The sequence below is a fragment of the Alternaria alternata genome (genome assembly GCF_001642055.1).
Source record: "Alternaria alternata strain SRC1lrK2f unplaced genomic scaffold CC77scaffold_14, whole genome shotgun sequence".
Taxonomy (NCBI): domain Eukaryota; kingdom Fungi; phylum Ascomycota; class Dothideomycetes; order Pleosporales; family Pleosporaceae; genus Alternaria; species Alternaria alternata.
In genome coordinates, this window is record NW_017306203.1 from 309,341 (window position 1) to 331,025 (window position 21,685).

The 21,685-nt window shown below is 50.1% G+C and overlaps 11 protein-coding genes across 11 annotated transcripts; 8 read left to right on the plus strand and 3 right to left on the minus strand.

Moving 5' to 3' along the window:
• The first annotated feature begins 268 nt into the window (after positions 1–268).
• Positions 269–2,161, plus strand: CC77DRAFT_174468 (MFS general substrate transporter). The gene is made up of 4 exons (XM_018530460.1): positions 269–571; positions 621–1,059; positions 1,110–1,370; positions 1,420–2,161. Exons 1-4 carry the CDS (start codon positions 355–357, stop codon positions 2,063–2,065), a joined length of 1,563 nt encoding a protein of 520 aa, XP_018384312.1. The 5' UTR covers positions 269–354; the 3' UTR covers positions 2,066–2,161.
• Positions 2,162–2,329: 168 nt separating this feature from the next.
• Positions 2,330–2,716, plus strand: CC77DRAFT_896587 (hypothetical protein; the record flags this gene model as incomplete). Its single annotated transcript, XM_018533536.1, has 1 exon — positions 2,330–2,716. A coding segment is annotated over one exon (387 nt), but the record flags the coding sequence as incomplete, so codon positions are not given.
• Positions 2,717–4,255: 1,539 nt separating this feature from the next.
• CC77DRAFT_174486 (hypothetical protein) lies at positions 4,256–7,195 on the plus strand. The gene is made up of 4 exons (XM_018530461.1): positions 4,256–4,520; positions 4,568–5,894; positions 5,941–6,047; positions 6,097–7,195. The coding sequence occupies exons 1-4, from the start codon at positions 4,462–4,464 to the stop codon at positions 6,776–6,778; spliced, it is 2,175 nt and encodes a 724-aa protein (XP_018384314.1). The 5' UTR covers positions 4,256–4,461; the 3' UTR covers positions 6,779–7,195.
• CC77DRAFT_938955 (NAD(P)-binding protein) lies at positions 7,076–8,242 on the minus strand (the record flags this gene model as incomplete). Its single annotated transcript, XM_018534650.1, has 2 exons — positions 7,076–7,564; positions 7,622–8,242. The coding sequence occupies 2 exons, from the start codon at positions 8,240–8,242 to the stop codon at positions 7,076–7,078; spliced, it is 1,110 nt and encodes a 369-aa protein (XP_018384315.1).
• A 1,243-nt stretch (positions 8,243–9,485) lies between these two features.
• On the plus strand, positions 9,486–10,993 carry CC77DRAFT_1051353 (HET-domain-containing protein). Its single transcript, XM_018527667.1, has 3 exons — positions 9,486–9,613; positions 9,665–10,286; positions 10,344–10,993. The coding sequence occupies exons 2-3, from the start codon at positions 9,702–9,704 to the stop codon at positions 10,965–10,967; spliced, it is 1,209 nt and encodes a 402-aa protein (XP_018384316.1). The 5' UTR covers positions 9,486–9,613; positions 9,665–9,701; the 3' UTR covers positions 10,968–10,993.
• On the plus strand, positions 10,989–11,865 carry CC77DRAFT_174807 (hypothetical protein). Its single transcript, XM_018530463.1, has 2 exons — positions 10,989–11,158; positions 11,214–11,865. The coding sequence occupies exons 1-2, from the start codon at positions 11,103–11,105 to the stop codon at positions 11,770–11,772; spliced, it is 615 nt and encodes a 204-aa protein (XP_018384317.1). The 5' UTR covers positions 10,989–11,102; the 3' UTR covers positions 11,773–11,865.
• Positions 11,866–13,205: 1,340 nt separating this feature from the next.
• CC77DRAFT_1021765 (NAD(P)-binding protein) lies at positions 13,206–14,303 on the plus strand. Its single transcript, XM_018525324.1, has 3 exons — positions 13,206–13,329; positions 13,404–13,646; positions 13,701–14,303. The coding sequence occupies exons 2-3, from the start codon at positions 13,430–13,432 to the stop codon at positions 14,213–14,215; spliced, it is 732 nt and encodes a 243-aa protein (XP_018384318.1). The 5' UTR covers positions 13,206–13,329; positions 13,404–13,429; the 3' UTR covers positions 14,216–14,303.
• A 216-nt stretch (positions 14,304–14,519) lies between these two features.
• CC77DRAFT_1021766 (hypothetical protein) lies at positions 14,520–15,523 on the plus strand. Its single transcript, XM_018525325.1, has 2 exons — positions 14,520–14,800; positions 14,889–15,523. The coding sequence occupies exons 1-2, from the start codon at positions 14,591–14,593 to the stop codon at positions 15,336–15,338; spliced, it is 660 nt and encodes a 219-aa protein (XP_018384319.1). The 5' UTR covers positions 14,520–14,590; the 3' UTR covers positions 15,339–15,523.
• An 83-nt stretch (positions 15,524–15,606) lies between these two features.
• CC77DRAFT_1021768 (hypothetical protein) lies at positions 15,607–16,339 on the minus strand. Its single transcript, XM_018525326.1, has 2 exons — positions 16,168–16,339; positions 15,607–16,113 (listed from the first exon to the last, which is right to left on the minus strand). Exon 2 carries the CDS (start codon positions 16,082–16,084, stop codon positions 15,806–15,808), a length of 279 nt encoding a protein of 92 aa, XP_018384320.1. The 5' UTR covers positions 16,085–16,113; positions 16,168–16,339; the 3' UTR covers positions 15,607–15,805.
• A 97-nt stretch (positions 16,340–16,436) lies between these two features.
• On the minus strand, positions 16,437–18,816 carry CC77DRAFT_1096126 (hypothetical protein). The gene is made up of 5 exons (XM_018529828.1): positions 18,711–18,816; positions 18,436–18,606; positions 17,884–18,388; positions 17,268–17,828; positions 16,437–17,207 (listed from the first exon to the last, which is right to left on the minus strand). The coding sequence occupies exons 1-5, from the start codon at positions 18,802–18,804 to the stop codon at positions 16,559–16,561; spliced, it is 1,980 nt and encodes a 659-aa protein (XP_018384321.1). The 5' UTR covers positions 18,805–18,816; the 3' UTR covers positions 16,437–16,558.
• An 81-nt stretch (positions 18,817–18,897) lies between these two features.
• On the plus strand, positions 18,898–21,543 carry CC77DRAFT_174766 (hypothetical protein). The gene is made up of 5 exons (XM_018530462.1): positions 18,898–19,055; positions 19,170–19,215; positions 19,272–20,225; positions 20,286–20,608; positions 20,662–21,543. Exons 1-5 carry the CDS (start codon positions 19,003–19,005, stop codon positions 21,326–21,328), a joined length of 2,043 nt encoding a protein of 680 aa, XP_018384322.1. The 5' UTR covers positions 18,898–19,002; the 3' UTR covers positions 21,329–21,543.
• The last annotated feature ends 142 nt before the right edge of the window (positions 21,544–21,685 follow it).

Here is a 21,685-nt window from a genome sequence, read left to right on the forward strand (position 1 = left end):
AAGATTTGAGCTTCATTTCATCACCCCACAATCTCCCCATGCTCTTGGCTATCTCTCTACCGCCAGATACATCTCGGCCAACGGAACATTTCCCCCTTCAGCACTCGTTCGTGGAGTTTGCCCCAGAAATGCCCGCCCCCGCACTCGACCATCCATATCCAGCAATAACCCGATGCCCGTGAAGGATCCGTCCAGTCGCTTACCAGCCTTGATATTGAGCCATGCGAGAGCTACATATTCACCTGTTCTTCGGGTTCCGACGACCATTAGTGTTATAAGCACGAGGATCCCAACTCTGCTGTACGCATCCGAGGTCGTGCCGTCAATACTTTGATCTGACGAGCGCAAGTCAACATGGCCAGCACGCAGCCCAACGACGAGACTGCTGGCGTCGCCAACAGGACTGGCGAGTTCGATACGAACGTTATCGCGCCCGCTGAAGCTCCAAAGAGGTCGCCATGGAAAGCGTGGATGTACCTCTGGGAATGGTATCCTAAGCACTATCCCGAGGAAGAGAGGAAGCTACTGAGAAAGATGGATGCTTGTCTTTTGACATTCTGTTCATTCATGTGTAAGGCGCTCTGCTGATAGCGATACATGTATAATGTTAACGCCGCTAGTCTTCCTCAAATGGCTCGACTCCTCCAACATCAAGAACGCCTACGTATCGGGCATGAAAGAAGAGCTCAGCCTCTACGGAAACGAGTACTCGCTCTTCGATACCTTCTATAATGTCGGATACCTCGTCTTCCAAGTTCCGTCCCTACTCTTGCTATCCCGACCGAAGATTGCCAAGTACTATTTGCCGACCATGGAAGTGCTTTGGTCAATTGTGACCTTCTGCCAGAGTCAGATGCGCAGCCGAAACGACATCTATGGTACCCGGTTTTTGCTCGGTCTGCTCGAGACACCAGTGGCATCTGGCACGACCTATGTGCTTGGCTCCTGGTACAGGCCTGAAGAGGTCTTCAAACGGACAGGAGTCTGGTATGTATCTAACAACATCGCTGTGATGTTTGGTGGTTACCTACAAGCTGCGGCGTACAACAATCTTAACGGGTGAATGATCCTTTTTCATCAGGCATTTAGCAGTCGCTAATACACTTCAGCGTTGGTGGTATGTCCGGTTGGCGTTGGCTGTTCATAATCGATGGAGTAATTTCTCTACCCATTGCACTTGCAGGCTACCTCATCTTCCCCGGTCTACCAAGTAGCGCAAAACCATGGTGGCTTACACCCAAAGAGCATGCACTAGCTCGATCGCGCATGGCCAATGCCGGTGTTGCGCCTAGCAAAGAGCTTAGCTGGACCGTTGCAAAGCGCACATTCATGCGATGGGAGTTTTACATGGGTGTATTGTGCTATACCTTGTAAGCCTTAACGCATCTTACCTGCTACGATGAACTAACATGTGTATAGCTTCCTTTCGTCTTCCTACCCTCACGGTCAAATGGCTATCTGGCTTAAAGATCTTGCTGCCAAGTATCCAGGTGCATACACTGTTCCACAGATCAACACTATCCCCACTGGCGCCCAGGGTGTCTCCGTCTTCGCGGCGCTCCTCGCCACATCTCTCTGCATGGTCTACCCGCTTTGGTCCATCTTTTCTATCGTCCAAACGATCTACATCGTCGCCAACATTTCCCTCCTAATCTGGAACATACCTAAAGGCTACCATTTTGCCTGCTACTACCTACTGGGTGTCTCCGCCGCCGTCACGCCCATTCTCATGCCGTTCATCAACATGGCGCTGCGCGACGACGCTGAGGCGCGTGCTGTCACTGTCGGTGCTATGTTGACAGCTGGCTGGGCTGTCTTCTCTTTCTACCCTATCACAGTATTCCCCATCGTCGAGGGCCCAAAGTGGACCAAAGGTTACGCGGTAAACATTTGCTTCATCGTTGGATGTTGGGCTACTTTCTTGATCATGCAATATTTGTATAAGAAGAGCGAGAACAAGAAGCGAAGTATGATGGTTCGGGAAGTAGCGAAAGATCAGGAAGACTTGGCGGGTCTGGATATCAAGGAGGCATCGGAAGTCGAGCATGCAGAGGTCAGGAAGTGATGCGCAGTAGCGATTACGATGTGAACGTGGAGTTTTGACAGCAAAGTACAATACCCATGATGCAATCTATTAACCCGTCACTATGGTACGTACCCAACGATACGTAGTGAGCTTTTTGACTTTGCACAAACTTGCATCGCGCAGCTGCCGAAACCAACCGCGCGATCCGGCACTACAGTATCCGTGCACTCAATGCCCGCCGTCGGTCAATGCCCGCCACCCCACCACAACAACAAACCTTCAACGCGTCACAACTCCACCAATATGAATCCGATTCAAGAAGCGATTGAAGAAATCGAATCGCGCGAGCCAGGAGATCATTTTACGTATACAGAAGTTGCGCGACGATACAATATTGATCGACGTACGCTCGCTCGAAGACACCAAGGCGTAACTGGCCCGCGCGGGCTTCCCCATCGATCCCTACACCCAGAAACCGAAATCGAACTCAGAAACTACTGCAAGACGCTTACTGAACGATGTTTGCCACCGTCAAGGCTCATGATACAACGCTTTGCTTCTGGTTTGGCTGGAAAAGACGTTTCAGAAAGCTGGGTTACCCGGTTCCTCCACCGACACGACGATCATCTGATCTCTCGCTGGAACAACGGTTTGTCAAAACAACGAGTAAAAGCGGATTCAGCTGCCAAGTACAACTTATACTTCAAGCTTTTGCATCAAAAGATAGAGGAGTACAACGTCTCGCCAACCCATATATTCAATATGGATGAAAAGGGGTTTCAACTTGGACGAGTTGGGAGAATAAAGCGTATCTTCTCCAAAGCTCTCTACAAGCAAAAGGGGGTACGCCAAGCGCTTGAGGATGGCTCAAGCCAGTGGATAACCGTTGTGGCTTGTATTTGTGCTGACGGCAAACCTCTGAGTCCTACACTCATCTTCCAGGGAGCCAACGGAGCTATTCAATCAAGCTGGGTTGAAGCTATATCGGAAGGGGAGCACTCAGTCTTTGTAACCTCATCTCCCTCCGGCTGGACCAACAACGATATTGGGTTAGCTTGGCTCAAGGAGGTGTTTGAACGAGAGACCAGACGATACGCTTCAACTGGGTATCGATTACTACTCCTTGACGGCCATGGATCCCATGTAACCATGGAGTTTATTGAGTATTGCCACGAGCACAAGATCCTGTTGGCTGTACTGCCTCCTCACGCTACTCATACTCTTCAACCGCTTGACGTTTGTATGTTCAAACCCCTGGCGGACGCTTACTCAACTCAGCTGCAAGGATTTCTCCAGGACAGCCAGGGGTTGCTCAATTTGACTAAAGGAGACTTCTTCCCGCTCTTCTGGAGCTCCTGGACCTCTGTATTTAAACCTCAACTCATCCAGAGGTCGTTTGAAGCCACCGGAGTATACCCACCCAACCCGGACGTTATACTCCAGAAGTTTGCCAAGGAAGCTTCAGATTCTGAGAGCAGCAACTCAGTACTATCGGGGAGCGATTGGCTCAAGCTCAAGTCAATCGTACGCCGTGAGGTGAAGGATCAGGGCAGTAAGGACGTCAAGAAGCTTCAACGAAGCTTGTGCCACATCTCAGCTCAAAATCAGATCCTTCACGACGAGGTACAAGGCCTCAGGAGGGCTCTATCCATCAAAGAGAGCCGTCCCAAGACGTCGTACACTCTCCAGCTTGATGAGGATAACGAGTATAACGGGGGAGCTATTGTATGGTCACCTAAAAGGATGCAACAAGCTCGGGATCGTCGGGCAGCACAACAACAACAAGCCGAGCTTGAAAAGCTTCAAAAAGCCAAGCAAGCCGAGATCAACAAGGCAGCACGCGATTGTGAAGCTCAACTCAAAGCCGTGAAGCGTGTAGAGCGTGAGAAACGTCGGGAGGAGAAGCTGGTGGAGGACGCTGCAAAACAGGCTAAGAAACAACACCAGCAGCTCATTAACAACACCAAAAAGCTTATAAAACTTTCCCAAAAGGGTAAGCGCAAGGCTTCACAATCCCATACGCCAGCTGCAAAGCGTCAAAAGCGTGTTGGGGGTGGTACAGCGTCTGGGGAAGCCCGGGTAGTCGCACAGCCAGTTCCACCCAAAACCACCAGAACGCGTACAATCCGCCGCCCAAAAAAAGATTTGGACTAGCGCGAAGTCTTCGCAGGCTATTATATAGTATAAACCCACTTTTGCGCAATATTATTACGATTTGTTGAGGCGTTACAGCTGCAATACTCATGAAGCTGTTGTGTTGTTGCCCGGGCATTGACCGACGGCGGGCATTGAGTGCACGGATACTGTAAGGTGTAGCGTGTAGATCCCCCGCATTCCACATCCGCCGCTCGAGGTGCCGTTTAAGAAGGCCTTCAAAAGCACAGTTAGCGCTATTACTCTCCTGCAGGATACGCTCATAGCCCTGCCGTGTGGATATGCAGAACCAAAAAGCATCTTGTGTCTGCATCTTTTGCTCACGTGAATTTACCAGAAGGTGCGCTCCTCCGTCATGAGCCGACCGCTTACTAACCATGAACGCAGCGATGCATTGAAACGTCACTGGAACTCGTGCAGTATTCGACGGGCTCGGAATTCTCCCATTCCGACGGTTAAGGCCAGAGCGCGGGGACGCAAAACGCGGGCCTGCGACCTATGCTGTCAATTGAAGAAAGCTTGTAATCTTTCCCAACCATGCACATTATGTGCTTCGCGAAATCAAGTCTGCGAGTATAGCCGACCGCAAAAGATCAGCCGTGATCACAAAGCAGAGCTTAATTGCGACATTAATGACCTGGATGCTTACAGCACGGAGACCAACGATACGGTGGAATGCCGTATGGATGGAGACCTAGTCATACCTTGCCGGGATGTTGATACTGGATTCGACATGCGCGTATATGAATCGGTATTTCAGACTTTAGATGACACCGTCGATCACCCGGAGACCACCATTGCCAATCCTGACCATGACATAGAACTAACGCTGCCGTCTTCTCCGCGCAACCCAGATTGTCGGATGCAACTCAGCTCCTGGAATAACCCCGGTTCACTGTTCATCGAGCAAAACATCATTGCCCCGTTTTGCCAGCGTCCAACACAACTTAATATCAACACGTTGATCGACTTTCCCTTTCTTGACAACTTCACTAAGGCGACTGGCTTTGTCAGCTCATTCGGCTGTGGCACCAAGCAGCAAAGACTCTCCATCACACTGGACCCAATCAGGGCGAACCCGAGCGAGAACGCCACGCCTAGGGAAGAAAGAATGCTAAACACGGCTACGCACTGGGTTGAGATCGCCCGAAACATGCTGGTTCAAGGGAGTAAGGACACAGCTGATCCAGGTGTGTCACTGTACGTGACGCATAGGATTGTTGATCAAATTCGAGAGACAGCAATAAAAACACATCACCGCGGTTCAGCTGGCATCCATTGGTCACCTTCCACAGAAGCCCTTTGTTACGATTTCTTCAATCCGAAGAACCTAAACAAGTGTTTAGCGCTCTTTTGGTCTTGCTGGTATCCGAATTGGCCCACGATACATGCACCAACTTTCAAGGTGGTAGAGAAGTCGCCGTCACTCATTGCTGTAATGGCTCTTGTTGGTGCTTGCTTGTCGGCGGAAGATCGCGATCATGCCTCAGCTCAACTTTGGTTTGATTTGGTCGAAGACCTCGTCTACAGTGATGCCGCTTTTGACGATCAGGACATTTCGAACACGTGGAAGGAACCGACAGATACCGATCGTCGAAGCGCACACTTGCAGACCCTCCAAGCAGCTTACTGTGTTTGCCTGTATCAGACTTGGGAGGGAAGTAAGCGGAGTAAAAAACGTGTTTTGCGGCAAAGGTTTAATGATCTTGTTTATGTGAGTGACCGCTATCACTAAAAGATTTATACTGATGGTCATAAAGCTAGCACGGGATATAGGACTAGATCAAGCTTCACTCAGGTCGATCGATACGTCTGACCCAGCTGGTTTTGACTGGGAGGAATACGCTCTTCGAGAGTCGCTCATCCGGTATTGGTCGACCTCGCACTCAAGTTCCAACGCTGACTTGATCCGATAGCATCTGTTCGTATATCTGCAACATCGATGCCAGTTACGCCCTATTTTTCCGCCATGTACCTCGTACCACTTTATCCGAACTGGTCATGGAGATGTCGTCCCCAGAATCTTGCTTTCAAGCTTCGTCAAAAGAAGAGTGCTTCATTGAACTCAAGGCCTGGCGTGAAAGGATGGGCAGTGACGCGACTAAGATGAACGTCTTGAGTGCTGTCATTGCACTTTGTGATAACGCGATCATGACAACGCCAGCGATGCGTCGCACTTTTGCTCAACTTAGTGTCCTCAACATGTTCACCATCGTCCACGCACTATATCTGCAGGTTTATAGCCTGGAAAACTCCGCAATGACTGCGCCAGATACAACAGGAATGACCTCAGTCGAGAACGCATTGCGGAATTGGCAGCAATCATGGCCATCGAATACGCGAGATATGGAGTTAGTTGATCTATTGGGAAAGGAAAGTGATTTGTCGACGATGTGGCAGCGTATTGGCTTCATGAGATATGCACCTGAGTACTGGCTGATAGCATATTCGACAGTAAAGAGGATGTACAAGCTGAACGATGGCATTCCTCGGATTTCGGAAACTGTCATCACTGTTGGGAATCACGACATGATCGAGGCACGAAGGCTGATCGCTGAGCTGAGAAGTGGAGCCATTGTTCCCGTTGTGGACAGCTAGAACATTCAGCTAACTTTCCAATTGCTTGCTATTTGCCCAAATCCCCGCTGTTAAAAGTGACGGCAGCCTTTAAACCAGGTATCTCTCTGGAGAAGACAGGTGGCCCACCAAACAGCCGCTCGAGATACAGTAAAGAAGGCCGTTCGTCGTCGCGCCGGTCTCGAATACCCTAAATATTCCCGGTATTGCCTCTAATTCATAGTCTTTTCAAGACTTTTCACATCCTTTTTGACGTCCTTGCGCCTCATCGACAAACATAACTATGAATATCTCTAGCACAACTACCCAATCCTTCTGTTATTCCCCTGAGCCTACCAGCCCGAACTTGAGATCCTGCGCCCATCTCGGCCAGAATCGAAGCAGCGAATCTCGCTGATGATGCTTTGGGATACAGATCATGCCGCTTTTGCCGTTCAAAACCTGGTCTACCACCGCATCTATCACCGGCTCCGGCGGGTCTTCTATGATACCCAACTTCGCTAGCATGCCGTCCTTGTCTATCCCGGTCTTGTGCCATCCCGGGTGGATAGAGGTGTTACAGATAAATGAACCACCAGGATAGCGTGTGAGACATTCAGCCCGAAGACCCTCAGTAAGGTACAAGGCACCGATCTTCGAGATACAGTAGTTGACCATATTAGGGGGGACGACAAAAGATGCCATGGAGGCTATGGAAACGACATGGCCTTTCTCCTGTGCGAGCATAGCTGGAAGGAAAGCGCGTATGAGAACCATCTGTGATAAGAGGTTAACTCGAAACAGCCTCTCATCCTCAGCGTTGGTTGTCTGCTTGGCGTCAGGCTTTCTGATACATACATCGAGATTCATCGAACTCTATCTTACCTCGAGCACTGTTTTGCCAATTCCATATCCAGCATTGTTTATCAGCACGCTGATCGTTCCGAAGTCCTTCTTGACTTGTTCGCACACGGTTTCAAGTGCCGATATGTCGCCGACGTCGCACTGATAGAAGTGAACATCCGGCAGCGCCTCCAGATCTGCGGGTAGCGGCGACCTGTTTAACGCGATGATCCGCGCATGTTTGGACAATTCCATAGCCATCAGGTAACCAAAGCCGCTGCTTGCACCTGTGATAAGTATCACCTCTTTCTTCTCTGGCCCGAATTGCCAGTCAGCGCCTGATCTTTTTAATCTCCAGTTGTTCCATGCTAGACGGTTCAAAGCCTCGTTGATACGACGCAGGACACCCGCTGTAGTGAGTACTTTGAGAGCTGTGACTACTGCCGCAAGCCTAGCGATGCTCTCAGGATCATTGGCAAAGAGAGACGAAGTGATTCCGAAAGGTGCGAGGAGCTGCGCGCGAAGCTGCGTACTACCGCGAGTCAACAGGCACAGAAGTCCACCAGTGACGAGAGGCTCACTGGCAGCTTGAGTTAGACCAGAGAGTATCGTTGAAAATATCGTGGGAGGCTTGTTGACTCTAATTGATTGGGCAAGCGACATGGTTGCGTAGGATACAGGTGGTAAGACTCCCTATCGTTTTTGGAGTCGGAATAGATCAAAAGTTGAATTGGAGAATACTCAACCGTCCAGCTGACTTCTAAGCTTTATAGAATGAATTCCATGCGCCGAAAGTCCCGGATTCTGAAGTAGCCACGCTTTGACTGTGTGTTTTTGATGCATAGGTCTCCACTAACATGTGGTATGAATACTAATCCTCAGTCTTGTGAGACACCTTATATTCCGTTCCACACTTTCCTCCTGCTTGTAGGATAGCGTCAAGACGCGGGTGCCAATCGGATTCTTGTGGTTGCAATGTGGGTGCTACCTTTGTTGCACTCTTATCCGCCTGCGTTTCAAACGACAGGGCTGATTCTGTCTGTGCCATCGCGCACACGTCCCAAATGGATCTTGTCCTTAGTTGTGGTACTGAACCCACGGCGTTTACTTCAACCTAGACGAGCTCCAGCGAAACAAAACCAAAGCTATTCAACAAGCCCACTCCCCAGAGCACGCGCCAATGACCGTTACCATATAAATGGGGTCTCTAGCAGTCGTAAAGGCACATTCTATATTCTCTTGGTGCGCCATTGTTGCTCGTTCGTTCACGACGCGCGGACCGGCTGAGGATTTGCATATTTGTGGGGGCATCGGCCATAATCTTGCGAGCATGATAGCAAACCACCCAGCCCGTATAGATGATGCTTCCGTCGCCTAACCTTCACGACTGTGCGCTAGCGTCCGAAGCTCAAAGTTGGTCTCCGTCTCGCTTGTACGTCAACGGTTGACGGATAACAGGATCATCGGCATCTAGATTTTGATAGTATGCACCCAAGTCGCGGTGATGCTTGGCTGCGAGCATTTTGTCGCACAACTTACTGCTTGACGTGTTAGTTTTAAGTCTCTGTTCTCATGGTCCCCATAGTCGTCGCCCTCGCGCTGCTTGCTTCCAAGTGCTGTCGCTAAGTTAACAATGTATGTCGGTATTCCTGGTGCTGCATGCCGCTAGGCATTTCAAAAGGGCCGGCAGAGGTACAAACGTGCCCGTCAGGTATGGCAAGACATCGGGGCGTTTTCGGACGTGATATGTGGAGATGAATGTATGTACAAGTCTACCGAGCTAGCTAAGGTGGGATGAGCCCACTATATACCCGCCATGTACCATGCTTGGCAGTCATGCGACGACGGAGCTTCGGAGGCCGCTTGGCCGAAAGACGGCCTACAAGCAACTCGATAAACACCGGTTTCCCCAATCCACATCGAACTAATTGATGCCCACGTTCTCGCAATCATATTTACAACGCCGCTAGAACAAAACATAGCTTTAGCTACGAGAAAGCTGCTGCCTGGTGGCTGTGGTCTGGGTGTCACAAGTGCCCCGCCCTTCACCCTGCATAGTCGATAGAAGCACGACAACTGAGCTACTGCCAGACATCCCCCACATACGTTATACAGAATCGACATGACATCTGAACATGGCGACATACCTCGATATCTCCGTTACGAAGATGGAGGTGGAGATTTGGACAATGGTTGGGACTATGAGCTCGAAAGAGCTAACCAGATACTGCACAATCAGATCATCAGAATGCATCGAGATAAGCTTTGCAAAGGCTGTGCTCGCTTTGACTGGTTGAGAACACACTTCTACACACGCGATGTCCGTTGTATGGATGAGGAAGACAAAAGGGCGGGCCAAAAGATCGACAACGGATATCAGCGATTATCCGAATTTGATTTTCGTCACCGCGATTTTGAAAACGTCTATGATGACGTGATCTGGCCTCTATTTGAAGTTGTAGCAGGGGCACGCCGAGAGACAAAGTGGTCAGCGAAGAATTTTAGGTTCCGCTGGCGACTTCGAAAGGACCAAATCCACCAATGTCAGCTCTGTAACATATTGTGCGATAAGGCAGAAGCAGCATGGGACGTTTCAACGTTTGACTACCCTAACAACTCGGCATACAATAGCGATACGGCATTTCTCGACATTCTGCTCAAGGGCGGTCCAGTGTTCGAAGACGGTGTGAAACATCAATGTATTTTCGTAAGTTCATGGTAATCGCATGTCTTGTGCTACCATCACTGATGAATGGAATGACAGGCTTGGCCAGAGCATAAGAATGATGCAAGGTGTGCAACTAACGGTATCAAGGTTTACCTATATCTGTACGAACGTCCATATCGAGGGATCACAACTTCATGTTGCATCCGCCCTTTCATCGAAGAGATGCTCCACCAACTCAACAATCTACCACATTGCTGCTTAAATAAGAGCCGAGTAGGCACAAATGTCAATTTCGATCTTGTGATAGGATGGCTAAAGTTGTGTAATGAAACGCATGAACATATCATAAGCCCCATCCACTCCATATCAGCGCACAAAGACCTTCGGTTCATCGATACCAAACGTCGATGTGTCATAGAGCAAGACCAGCGCGTACGCTATGCAGCACTCAGCTATACTTGGGGCCAGGAAGAACAATACTGTCTGAAACGAGAGAATGTAGAAATCCTGAAAGAACCCGGCTCACTGGATCGTAACAATATAACTATCAGACAAGTAATTATTGATGCGATCGAGGTGTGTGTGAAGGCAGACATCCCATATCTGTGGGTAGATGCACTCTGCATCGTCCAGGACGATGAACAGGGCAAGATGTTTCAGATCCAGAATATGGACTCTGTCTACTCCAACGCCTACATAACCATCGTTCAGGCAGCATAGAAACAAACGAAACTCGACCAAAGCCCACTGGATAAAAATCTAAGTCTGGGTCTGTCTGGTGTATCCAACTCGTTCACTCCAATCGACCCAAGCTTTACTGTAGATGGGGTGTCGTACTTGGTCGATGACAATGACATGCAACGAACGTTGAATGAAAGCTTCTCAAGCACCAAGTGGTCTTCTCGTGGCTGGTCAGTAAAACTTCGACGCTCCAACTTATACGAGGTGCTCACGTTTCTCTTCTAGGACCTTTCAAGAGTTCGTGCTTTCGCATCGAGTCCTCCTGTTCCTTTCCGAAGACGTAGTCTTCTACTGTTCAAACGGTGTGGCGTGCGAGAGTAAATCCTTTGGCGACGACTTATATAGAACGTTTTCACCGATGGAGCAACCCGATCTACATCAAGAGTCCAGTATTCAAAATTGCGGCTTCCTGCATAAACTGCCGAGGAATGATGCAACATTGATCGAGATTATAGAGCAGTATGAAGGGAATTATATTCAGCTACTCAGCTTCTATATCGGGAGAAATTTGACGTACGATACTGATGTACTCAATGCGTTCTCTGGGATCATCAACGCTCAATCTGTTCTACTGGGCGACTTTGAATCGGGAATGCCACTGCGTTTGTTTGCAAGAGCGTTATTCTTGTCGGTAACGCCCCAGTCCGGCCCACTAAGCCGGCGGAACGGATTTCCTTCTTGGTCTTGGATCGGCTGGAAACTCGAAGTCGGCTCTCCAAGGACTGTATTAAATGACGGCGGTTACAGACATTTCCGGCATCGTGGCTACTGGCCGCTTGTGTAGATATATTCGCGCACTGAATCTGGAAATCTTGTCCTTCTTCTAGGCCCACTCGATCCCCACAATCGCATCGAGGGATATTGTAGCCGCTCTATCGAGCTTTACAACGAGCTTACATCTGCGCCGTCTCTTCCCACCGAGCCTTGTGTTGAAGAAGTGCCGCTCTTCCACGTCCCACGTGACGAGAGCCTACAAACATTGCTTGTATTCTGGACTCATGTGGCGCCCCTGAAATTGGCCTTCCCAACTGAACACCGTGCTATTCCTGAGGTACATATCGATTGTCCTATGGTCAGAGCAAAGTTTAAGGAAGAAGCGAGCCTGGAACTCGAAGTAGCTCTGATCGCAATCACCCGTGGAGTTCCTTACGTTGAATATCTTGAAGGTGAGTATTAGCGGCAGCCCTGGCGATTTGGAGAAAGGGAACGCGAATTTAGTGGCATCATCATCGAGCGTTGGCAAGGCCTCGCACGACGCGTGGGTGTTGTGCATAGTGTTGATATGAAGCAGTGGGTAGCTGCAAATCCTCAGAAGGAACTTCTAGTACTCGCATAGAGAGTCTGTCACTTGTTTGACTGTTCTTGCTACTGCGTCAGCAAGGTAACAGGGAAAAGCAAGGGATATGGCGAAAACCTGACGTTGATCCTATCGCGTAGCGGAGAATACATCCCCACTGCTTCCACTAGATTGCCAGACTATCATCATGGGAAAATTTGCATTCCCCATCTAAGATAATGCAGCATAAACCGGAAATTCGATGTTTGCTCAGGATGATGTACTTCTGTCGTGTTGGCGGCACCCTCCGCAGCCAATCAGCCCAGCCGCAACACCCAATCAGACCTACCAATGCCCAGCCCTGTGGCTCCACTGCCCCGCGTTCCGGATGCCGGATGCAAGCTAGCAACATGGCAAGACCCACTCAGCTCGCGCAGCCAGCCGTGCCTGCATGTGCGTGCCAACATCGTGAGATGCTGCTTCTTGTCTTGCGTGGCGAGTCAAGTAAGCTAATCGTTGCCAAATCTCGTGCCGTGTCTGTCGTCACGCGCTTGCTGCCAGGATTTGGCCCTGATCAGCTGCAGCGGTTTCGTATAGCTTCTCAACGAATTGAGAAGCGGGATGGCCGCGGAAGTCACGATGCTATGGAAGGAAGCCAAGGTGAAGGAAGGGGGAGGTACGCGTATGAGCTGCAATTACATCATGCCTGCTGTGCAACGTATACATGTCAGCTTGTGAACGCCCCGACTCTTGCTGCGAGACACTGATTCCATTCTCTCTTTCTCTCTGTCTTCATTTCATCTTCTCAACGATTTGCATCATCAGACAAGAAAGCGACAACGATAATGGCATCTCTTAGCTCCTCAAGGACGCTGCTTCGCCGATTCGTACGCCCAGCTCCGCCCGCGTTCCGCTTTCAGCCTTTCACAGCTCCGCTCCAACGCCGAACCCTCGCATCACACCAAGATGCAACCTACCCCCAAGTTCCATACGAAAAAGCTGAGAGTGTCGGAGAGAAGAGATTTAGCCAGTTCGACCTCGACGGGAAAGTGTTCGTGGTTACAGGTGCAGCATGCCGTCCTCCTCCCTTGTGCAGAGCAAATGTCACGCCTTTGTAGCCCTTGTTAACGAATAAACAGGTGGAGGTCGTGGACTAGGACTATGCATGGCTGAAGGGCTCGTAGAAGCTGGTGGCAAGGTGTACTGCCTCGATCGGTTGCCAGAGCCTCCTCAAGCGTTCCAAGAAGCCCAGACACGGCTCAAGAGCAATCACGGTGCCAGTCTGGAGTACCATAACGTGGATGTGACGCACGAGGAGGCGATGCGGAAGTGCATCGGGGATGTTGCGTCAAAGCATCAACGGCTCGATGGCCTTATTGCAGGTACGGGTCAGTCAATGCTGTTAGAAGTAATATACTGACCATTTCACCCTACAGCCGCCGGCATCCAGCAAGTAACGCCGGCTATCGAGTTCCAGAAGAAAGACATTCAAAAGATGTTAGACGTCAACTACACTGGCGTGTTCCTAGCAGCACGAGAATGCGCCCGTCAGATGATGCAATACAAGATTCAGGGATCGATCTGCCTCGTCGCAAGCATGAGCGGAACCATCGCCAACCGCGGTTTCATCGCACCTGTTTACAACTCGTCCAAAGCAGCGGTGGTACAGCTAGCACGGAACCTAGCCATGGAGTGGGGAAGGAAGAATCCAGACGGCTCAGGTGGTATCCGAGTCAATTCTTTGAGCCCCGGTCACATCGTTACACCGATGGTGCAGGCCAACTTCGACAAGGGCGAGGCGAATCGCGAGGAATGGGAGAATAACAGTATGCTGGGTCGGCTCAGCACGCCGGAAGAGTACAAGGCTGTGGGCTTGTTCATGTTGAGCAAGGCAAGCAGCTACATGACTGGGCATGATCTGAAGCTAGATGGTGGTACTACTGCCTGGTAAAAGAGTTGTCAGGCGACGTGTAGTCTACCGTACGGTGCGAGCATTCTCAGCGACAAGTCAGGCGTCAAGGTTAACGAATTATGACGAGTATGATGTATTTGTTTCTTCCAATTCTGCTTGATATGACTTTGTGAAGGTGGTGATGCTTTCTGCCCTAGCAGTGTAAAAAGTGATGATGGAGAGCGCACGCTACGCTCCTGCCAATGGCCGCTCAGGGTCCGCACGCGCCTTCCCCACTCAACGCTAGCTTACAATCGGACCATCTGTCCTTCCGCGCATCCCTCGCGACAGCTGTACATTTCCCAAAGCCACGCAAGAGCGCGAAACAACTCGAGCCTGCAAGCGCTGCAGCTCTACAAACACGACTCTTTCAACATGGACCGGTTAGCACGTCTCCTCAGCTTCGTGCTGCTCGCCCTCCTCCCCCTCACAGCAGCCCTCAAATTCGATCTCCACCCCGTAGCAGCACACGACTCAGCCAAGTACGAGCGATGCATTAGGAACTTTGTTGCGAGGGAACAATTGGTTGTTGTCACGGTGATTATGGACGGATATCGGGGGGACGGACAGAGGGTGGATATGCATGTACGTTGCAACGACTAGAATCAGCAACAAGGCTCGCATGCGAGCAATGCGGACACGAGAAGGATATATACTGACAATGCCCAAATAGATCCGCGACGCAATGGGCAACGACTACCACCGTCCCAAAGACGTCGTAGGCGAGAACCGCTACGCCTTCACCTCGCACGCCGACTCTGCCTTTGACGTCTGCTTCGAAAACATCTTTACCTCGTCCGGCTCCTCCAAGTCCATCACCCCGCGCCACGTCGAGCTCGACATTGACATTGGCGCCGATGCCAAGGACTGGAATGCCATTGGAGCCGCCGACAAGCTGAAGCCTGTTGAGGCGGAGCTCAGGAGGATCGAGGAGGTTGTTGGAGAGATTGTCACGGAGATGGATTACCTGAGGAGTCGCGAGCAGAAGCTTAGGGATACCAATGAGAGCACTAATGAGAGGGTCAAGTGGTTTGCGTTGGGTACCATGGGTATGCTTGTTGGGCTTGGGGCCTGGCAGGTTGTGTACCTTCGTGCCTACTTCAGGAGTAAGCATCTCATCTAGAGAATTGCGTAGTGGCTCTGGATGGTTCGGAAGGCTGAGAGCGTTTTGGTTAAAAGAGAGATTTTGGCGACCTGGTGTGTATGGATGGGTACGATACGAGCATGGAAGCTTCATGGACTGCATACTTCACACACGACTGGAGCGGCGTTGGTAGGACATATCCAAATTTCAAAACTTGTTCACAATAGCTCACGTCTTCTCTGCCTCTAATGGCACCCAACTGACAGTGTACTAACGTTTAGTCGTCTGCTTATACATTGCTATAGGTGCAGCTAGTCCGCATACACTACAGATACACACATTGCGAAAGAAAAGACACGCGCAAGATAGCCTATCTATCCCTGCTTGATAGTCTCAACCTCCAACTCGATCAGCATCTGCGGAAACGCCAAATGCGGCACCGCAACCGCCGTCCAACATGGCCGATGTCCCGGGATCCTCTCCTTGAGCGCCTTGACTAGCGGATCCTAACTTGACCGGATATCAGTGTGGTAGCTCCTCAAATGGTACACATCTTCCCAGCCACGTAGTCCCGCGGCTTTCAACACTAGGTCCACGTTCTTCATTGCAATGGCTATTTGCTCGTCGCTGTTGTTGGCGTCGAGGGCGCCGGTGGTGGGGTCCCAGCCGCCTTGGCCCGAACACTTTATGATACCGTTGGGCAGGGTGACGGCCATGGAGAAGTGACTTTCGTCTGAGAAGTTTTGGGAGGCGCCGGGAGGGTTGGTGTAGGTCAGGGAGGACATGATTAGGTTGGATAAGGTGGATGGTTGAACTGGAGTGTGTCAGGAGATTCTTGCTACTTGCGAATTGGGAGCAAGGTACCTACTTGGGTTAATGAACGAGCAGACCGAGATATGTGTGTAACGGTGTGATGTCGACGTTCAAAAAAAATAATATCAAAGTGTTTGTCCAGGTGGTGTGGAGAACAGTTATCCTGCGATCGAGCAACCAGAGCGACACCTTCTTTTATATTGCTTAACTTGAGATCAAGGTCGACGTTATTTAGTCCCACTAGGTGACTAATCCGTCCCTTAGTCTTCGTGCCATCAGGTTATCTCTATCGGTGATGCAGAATGCTCGTCGTTGGAGAAGTCGGCCCGAGAAGTTGGAGATAGACACCGTGAGAGATGCTAGAATTCTGCAGTGCCGATCCAGTTTTATTCTGCATTTCCTGGTATCGCGTGACCATCCCTGGGAAGCTATGATGTCCACTTGGTCTACTCCATCATAGTATCTTCTTCGGTGCCCACAGACCGTGCGTATTGGCCGAGAGCCTGCCCAAGCGTACGTGCAAACGGCTTCTCACTCAAACTTACCAGCACGCGGCTCCAGTATAGCAAGACAGACTTTGCGAGTACCTTCGTGTTCGTAAAATCCGGCTGGCCATCCGAAACATCCAAAGAGGACCACGCCATCGATAGAGCTCCCCTGAGATCCTCGATGATGACCTGACAGGCTTGATTGCCACTGCTTTCGACTGCCGCTTTCTTGATCCATGCACATAGAAACAGAGCAGATTCGAAGATCAAGAGTACATTCCACAGTGTCCAAGTATTAGCGTGGTAGCGAAGGAAGAATGCGAAGCCGGTATTTGCAGGATCCTCGAAGAGATGGACCGAGGCGCCCACGTCACACAAGAGCACATCGTCGCTCAGTGATTCCGGGAAAACATATTGCTGATCATGAAGGTATAGTAGCATCTCTGCCGCCTCCTCAGTCTTGTACATAGCCGAATCTATCACCAACCAATGTCTGATACTTTCAAGATGCACAAGACTTTCCGTCTTTTGTCTTTGACGTTGAAACTTATTGGTTTCTGTCATCGAAGCGAATCTTACGCGAGCTCCGGTGAGCGCTATAGCATCTCTGATTGTTCGGATGAGTAAGTGCGGCGCAAACAAACTGTGTCTCAGGGAAGCCACTCACTTGTATCTTGCTTCTTCCTTCGATATGTCATCATGAGCCCTGAAAAGCGCTCTCGCTTCTCTGCTCACACAGAGGTAATGGGTGAGGAATGCGAGTATTACAAAAACTTGAAATATGTCTAGACTGCTGAGCATAGTAGCACGTCCGTCGTACGGTATCCCTAGTAATTGGTTGATGAATTCCAAGATGTGTTCACCTTGCAAAGGTCGGGACGTGTTGTTGCGGTCAAGATCTGCGTGTCGCAACGTCTCCCAGCTATCCGCTAAACATGGAAATCGGAAACGAACGTTAGCAGGCCATGCCATGATAGAGGAATCAAAAACAAAACTGTGTATCGCTATGGCACAGGCACCGAAGGCTTGGCTCCTTCTCTCCAACTCCTCGATCAGCCATTGTGAATATGATGTCGACGGTGATGATTCGACATTCTTGGCACCGACTTCAAAACATAGCTGAAGTGCATAGTGAAATCGGCGAAGCTCGTCCATGGTGTTTGCAGGTAACTCGATCGTGATGAAATCAATAAGTAGCACAAACGCGCTTGTCAGCTGCCAGGATAGACTAAGAATGGGTTAGCACGACTCTTCGATGCCGCTCTGGAAAATTTTAAACATGCCGTTCAGGTGATTCCGTTGTCCACGTGTGTAGAGCTGCGCTTTTACTTGCTGAGAACAGTGCTCTTGCGCTTTTGTACTCGAGAAGATGTAACGCTCCCAATGCAAACATAGCAGTGCGCAAGGCGAATTCCATGCTTGTGAGTTCCATGGTGGGATGAATCAAGGCTGAATTGGTGTGGAAGTGGAAGGATTGTCGATATCGCTGGCAAGCTTGAGTAGACGGTGGTACAAACTTTGGCTCTCTCTCCTGGTACTCCTGCCACATACTGTCTGTCGTATTGGACGAGATGGCGGAGAAGCCACTCGGATTAGTGTTAGAATGCGTTGGCAGTGGTCCAGTCCTTGTCAGCGGGGTGATAGAGTTGGAGTCTTCGGGCGCATTGTCAAGACGTTCGTTGTTTGATTCATGCCGATCAGCCATATCTTGGAGACTACTTTGGGAAAGGAAAGTCTCGAATTGCTTCAAACCCCTTTCTTGTGCTGGTGGGGAGGGTAAGGACGTGCCTGAAGCGTCAGGTAAGCATTCGATGTTATAGCTTGAATACACTAACCAAGGTGGTGATACTCAGGAGGAAGCGGCAATGCTTCGCTTGGAGGTATGGCAGCACCACTCTGGCCAGCTTCATCCGATGCCGCATGAGCAAGTCGCCTGTGACGTTTGAGCAGGTCTTTTCTAGCAAACGACAGCCCGCAATCACAGTGATACGGCTTTTCTTTGGTATCTACCAGGTTATATCAGCCATATATCAGCCTTTGCTCTGGATGATATTGTATCCTCTCAGCCATGACATTGATACACCAAGACATTTGAAAAATGTTCACATACGCGTTCGAGTATGTCGTTGTAAATGTTCGAGCTTGCGAAATTGCCGATCACACGTTGCGCATGAGAATGTTTTCGTGGTTGCATCTGCCATCATTGCCGAGTATGCTGTTGGAGAATTGGAGAAAAGTGACGGTTCGTCTCTGGCGCCCTTATTTAGTGCGAGATTAGCTAGCCCCACCTTTCAAGACACCGAGTTTCTCCAACAAGAAGCGGCAATCTTGATCACCGTTCCTGAAGCGATATCCGATTTTCAACTACTATTTCCTTTGGATAGTGCTGGAATGATTGCGACATGTCGCACGCTCGGAGGAAGCCTATACCCGTCAAGCTAGCGTGCAGCTCGTGGTACGTCATGATCCTGACCGAGGAGTGTTAAAACTGGGACACAAGTCACGCTATGTCTACCTGCGATGAACACAATCTACAACTCATGTACTGCCTCTCCTGATCCTGTAGCAGCAGGGCGTCGCGATTGAAATGTAGTGGTACCAACCCTTGCAGTCGCGTAAGCTAAAATTCTGTCCGCCACCCTGCACAGTCCACTAACATAGCTATCGGCAGTGCCTACGTAAGAACGCAACATGCGTGTATTTACCCAATCGACGGGGTCGGAAGACTACATCGAGAGCTGTAAATCTTCCTGAGCCTAGGGATTCATCAATGAATGCTCTTGGCTCATGGGGCGCGTCTGATCCTAGTATGTTCGATTGTCAAATGTCCGACAACATGGGCCCGGAGTATCCTCGAGAGACTTATTATGGCGGGTTACTTCCCCCATTGTTTAGTGGGGATCTAGGTTCCTTCCAGTTCGAGGGAATGTTCGGCGGTAGTACGGACGCGGAACTGGATAGCTTCTTTGCTGAGATGTTCAGGATACCGTCATTTCCACGAGTTGGCTCCTTCGATCCTACTGATTTGGTACTGGGGGAGTCTCAGCCTGTCTATCAACAGCCGTATCACTCCGATGCCCAGATCCTTGGAGCTTATTACAAGCACATACATCCTGTTTTCCCAATCCTGCCTCCACCGATAGAGGAACCGAGAATTGACTCTTCAGAAGAGGATGTCAGCAGTAGTGGCTCGTTTCTCTCACAAACTTCGTCACCTCTGATCCTAGCTCTGTCTTCAGTTCTGTATCAGTCAGATGCATTGAAACCTCCAAGTGTTGTCAACGATGGAAACTTCGTCCAAAATCTATACCAGCGGGCGGCAGACTTGGTCGAACCGTTCTCCCTTTCGTCTCCCCTCTCCCAAGATACAGTCCTCCCATCGGTATTCCATCCGCATGTACCTCAGCGATTGGAACTGCCACTGGCATGTTGTGTTCTTAGCTTGTACCAGTATCTTCGCTGGGGCAATATTGAAGAGATGACGCGTTTGGCACAGAAAGCTCATAGCATAATCAAGGCTATGTCTGTAAATTGGGAGCATGTTGGCGCATTTGTAGAAGCTCAGCGGAGAGCGTGGTGGATGAGTGTGATGTGCGTATACAACGCCAACATCGTTAGCTGTACGGTACGGTGTCCACCAAGACACCTTGTACACCGATCTTGACCAAAGCTGACTATGTTGTAGTCACCAGTAAACAAGATTGACATTCGTACCGTCAATATACCGCATCCTACCACCTTGGGTAAATCGGAGATGTGGGCCCAATACGTCTCCGCCGAAGAAACTCTCGTTGCTTCCACTCTCCTTCTAGTAGCATTGGTGAAGGGCAGCGACTCCAAAACCGAGGTGCCAGCTTTCAACCAAAATATTCGCCTACTAGACAAAGTCATCACCCGCCAACTAGCTGCAATATCCGACACCCCATCATTAATTCACGATGTGTCGTACCGCACAGAAGAGAGACTCGCCATATCCCTACGCGCCATAGCAAAGATACGACTACACAGGTAAATAAAGTTGAGCGCATCCTTTCGTGACACAGCCGCTGATACAAACACAGTGCACGCATAAAACTACACAGATATCGCGCCTTCATGCACCACCCCACCATCCTCCAGAAGTTTTCGCCAACTACAACGACTCGAGGCCATCACCATCGCGTCACTAACACTAAACACCACAGCAACGGTGATATACAGCACGACCACCGTTCCACCTTCTCCTCGTCCTCTTCCTCTGGTATCACCCGCAGCCTCAATCCCCATCACGAAACACTTCCAACCACCCAAATCTTCCCCTTCTCGACCCACCACGCACTGATTACCTGCCTCGACTCGGCCACCACGATCACAGCCTCACTATCCCATCTCGTCTCCCTGGGCACATGTGCAGCTCCACAGATCTGTTCGGCAGCCTTGGGGAGCTACACACTGATGATGATATTCCACTTTGAACACCAACTACCACAATCCCAATCGCAGTCCCAGTTGCATCCGTCCTCGCAATTAGGGCCACGGCCACAGCCACGGTCACAGCCACGATTAGCGACACGGATGATGAGTCCTTCTGGCGTGATGCAGGGTTCTATACAAGCACAATGCGAGGAGAGCGCCGGTACGGCTGTAAAGGTGCTGGAGAGTTTTGCAGGTTGTTTCGAATTCATCGGCGGACTAAGAGATCAGATCAAGAAGGCTGCTCATGCAACGTTTTGCTCCCGTCCATCATAGTGCTGGAAGGCAGGCAGAGTGAGCACGATAAAATAACAGAATAAGAAAGTGTAGTAACTCAGAATGGGACAAGATGATCAAAAGGGCGAAGACGAGACAAGGAAGATTTTACCAACGTGAATGATAAAAAAAAAAAGAAGACTACTCAAACTTTTTCCTAACCCTAACTAGACTCCCCGGGTAACTCCAAAAGTTTATGAATGGAGATTGGTTTTCGTTACAACATGAGACTACTCTCTTTGAGCGGGATGTGATAAGAGGTTGCTTAAAAAAACCCCAATCTTACCCCTAAAACGCCGCCCAATGCAAATGACCATGTCCGTCATCCCTCATTCTTCCAAAGCTCGTTGGGGGGTA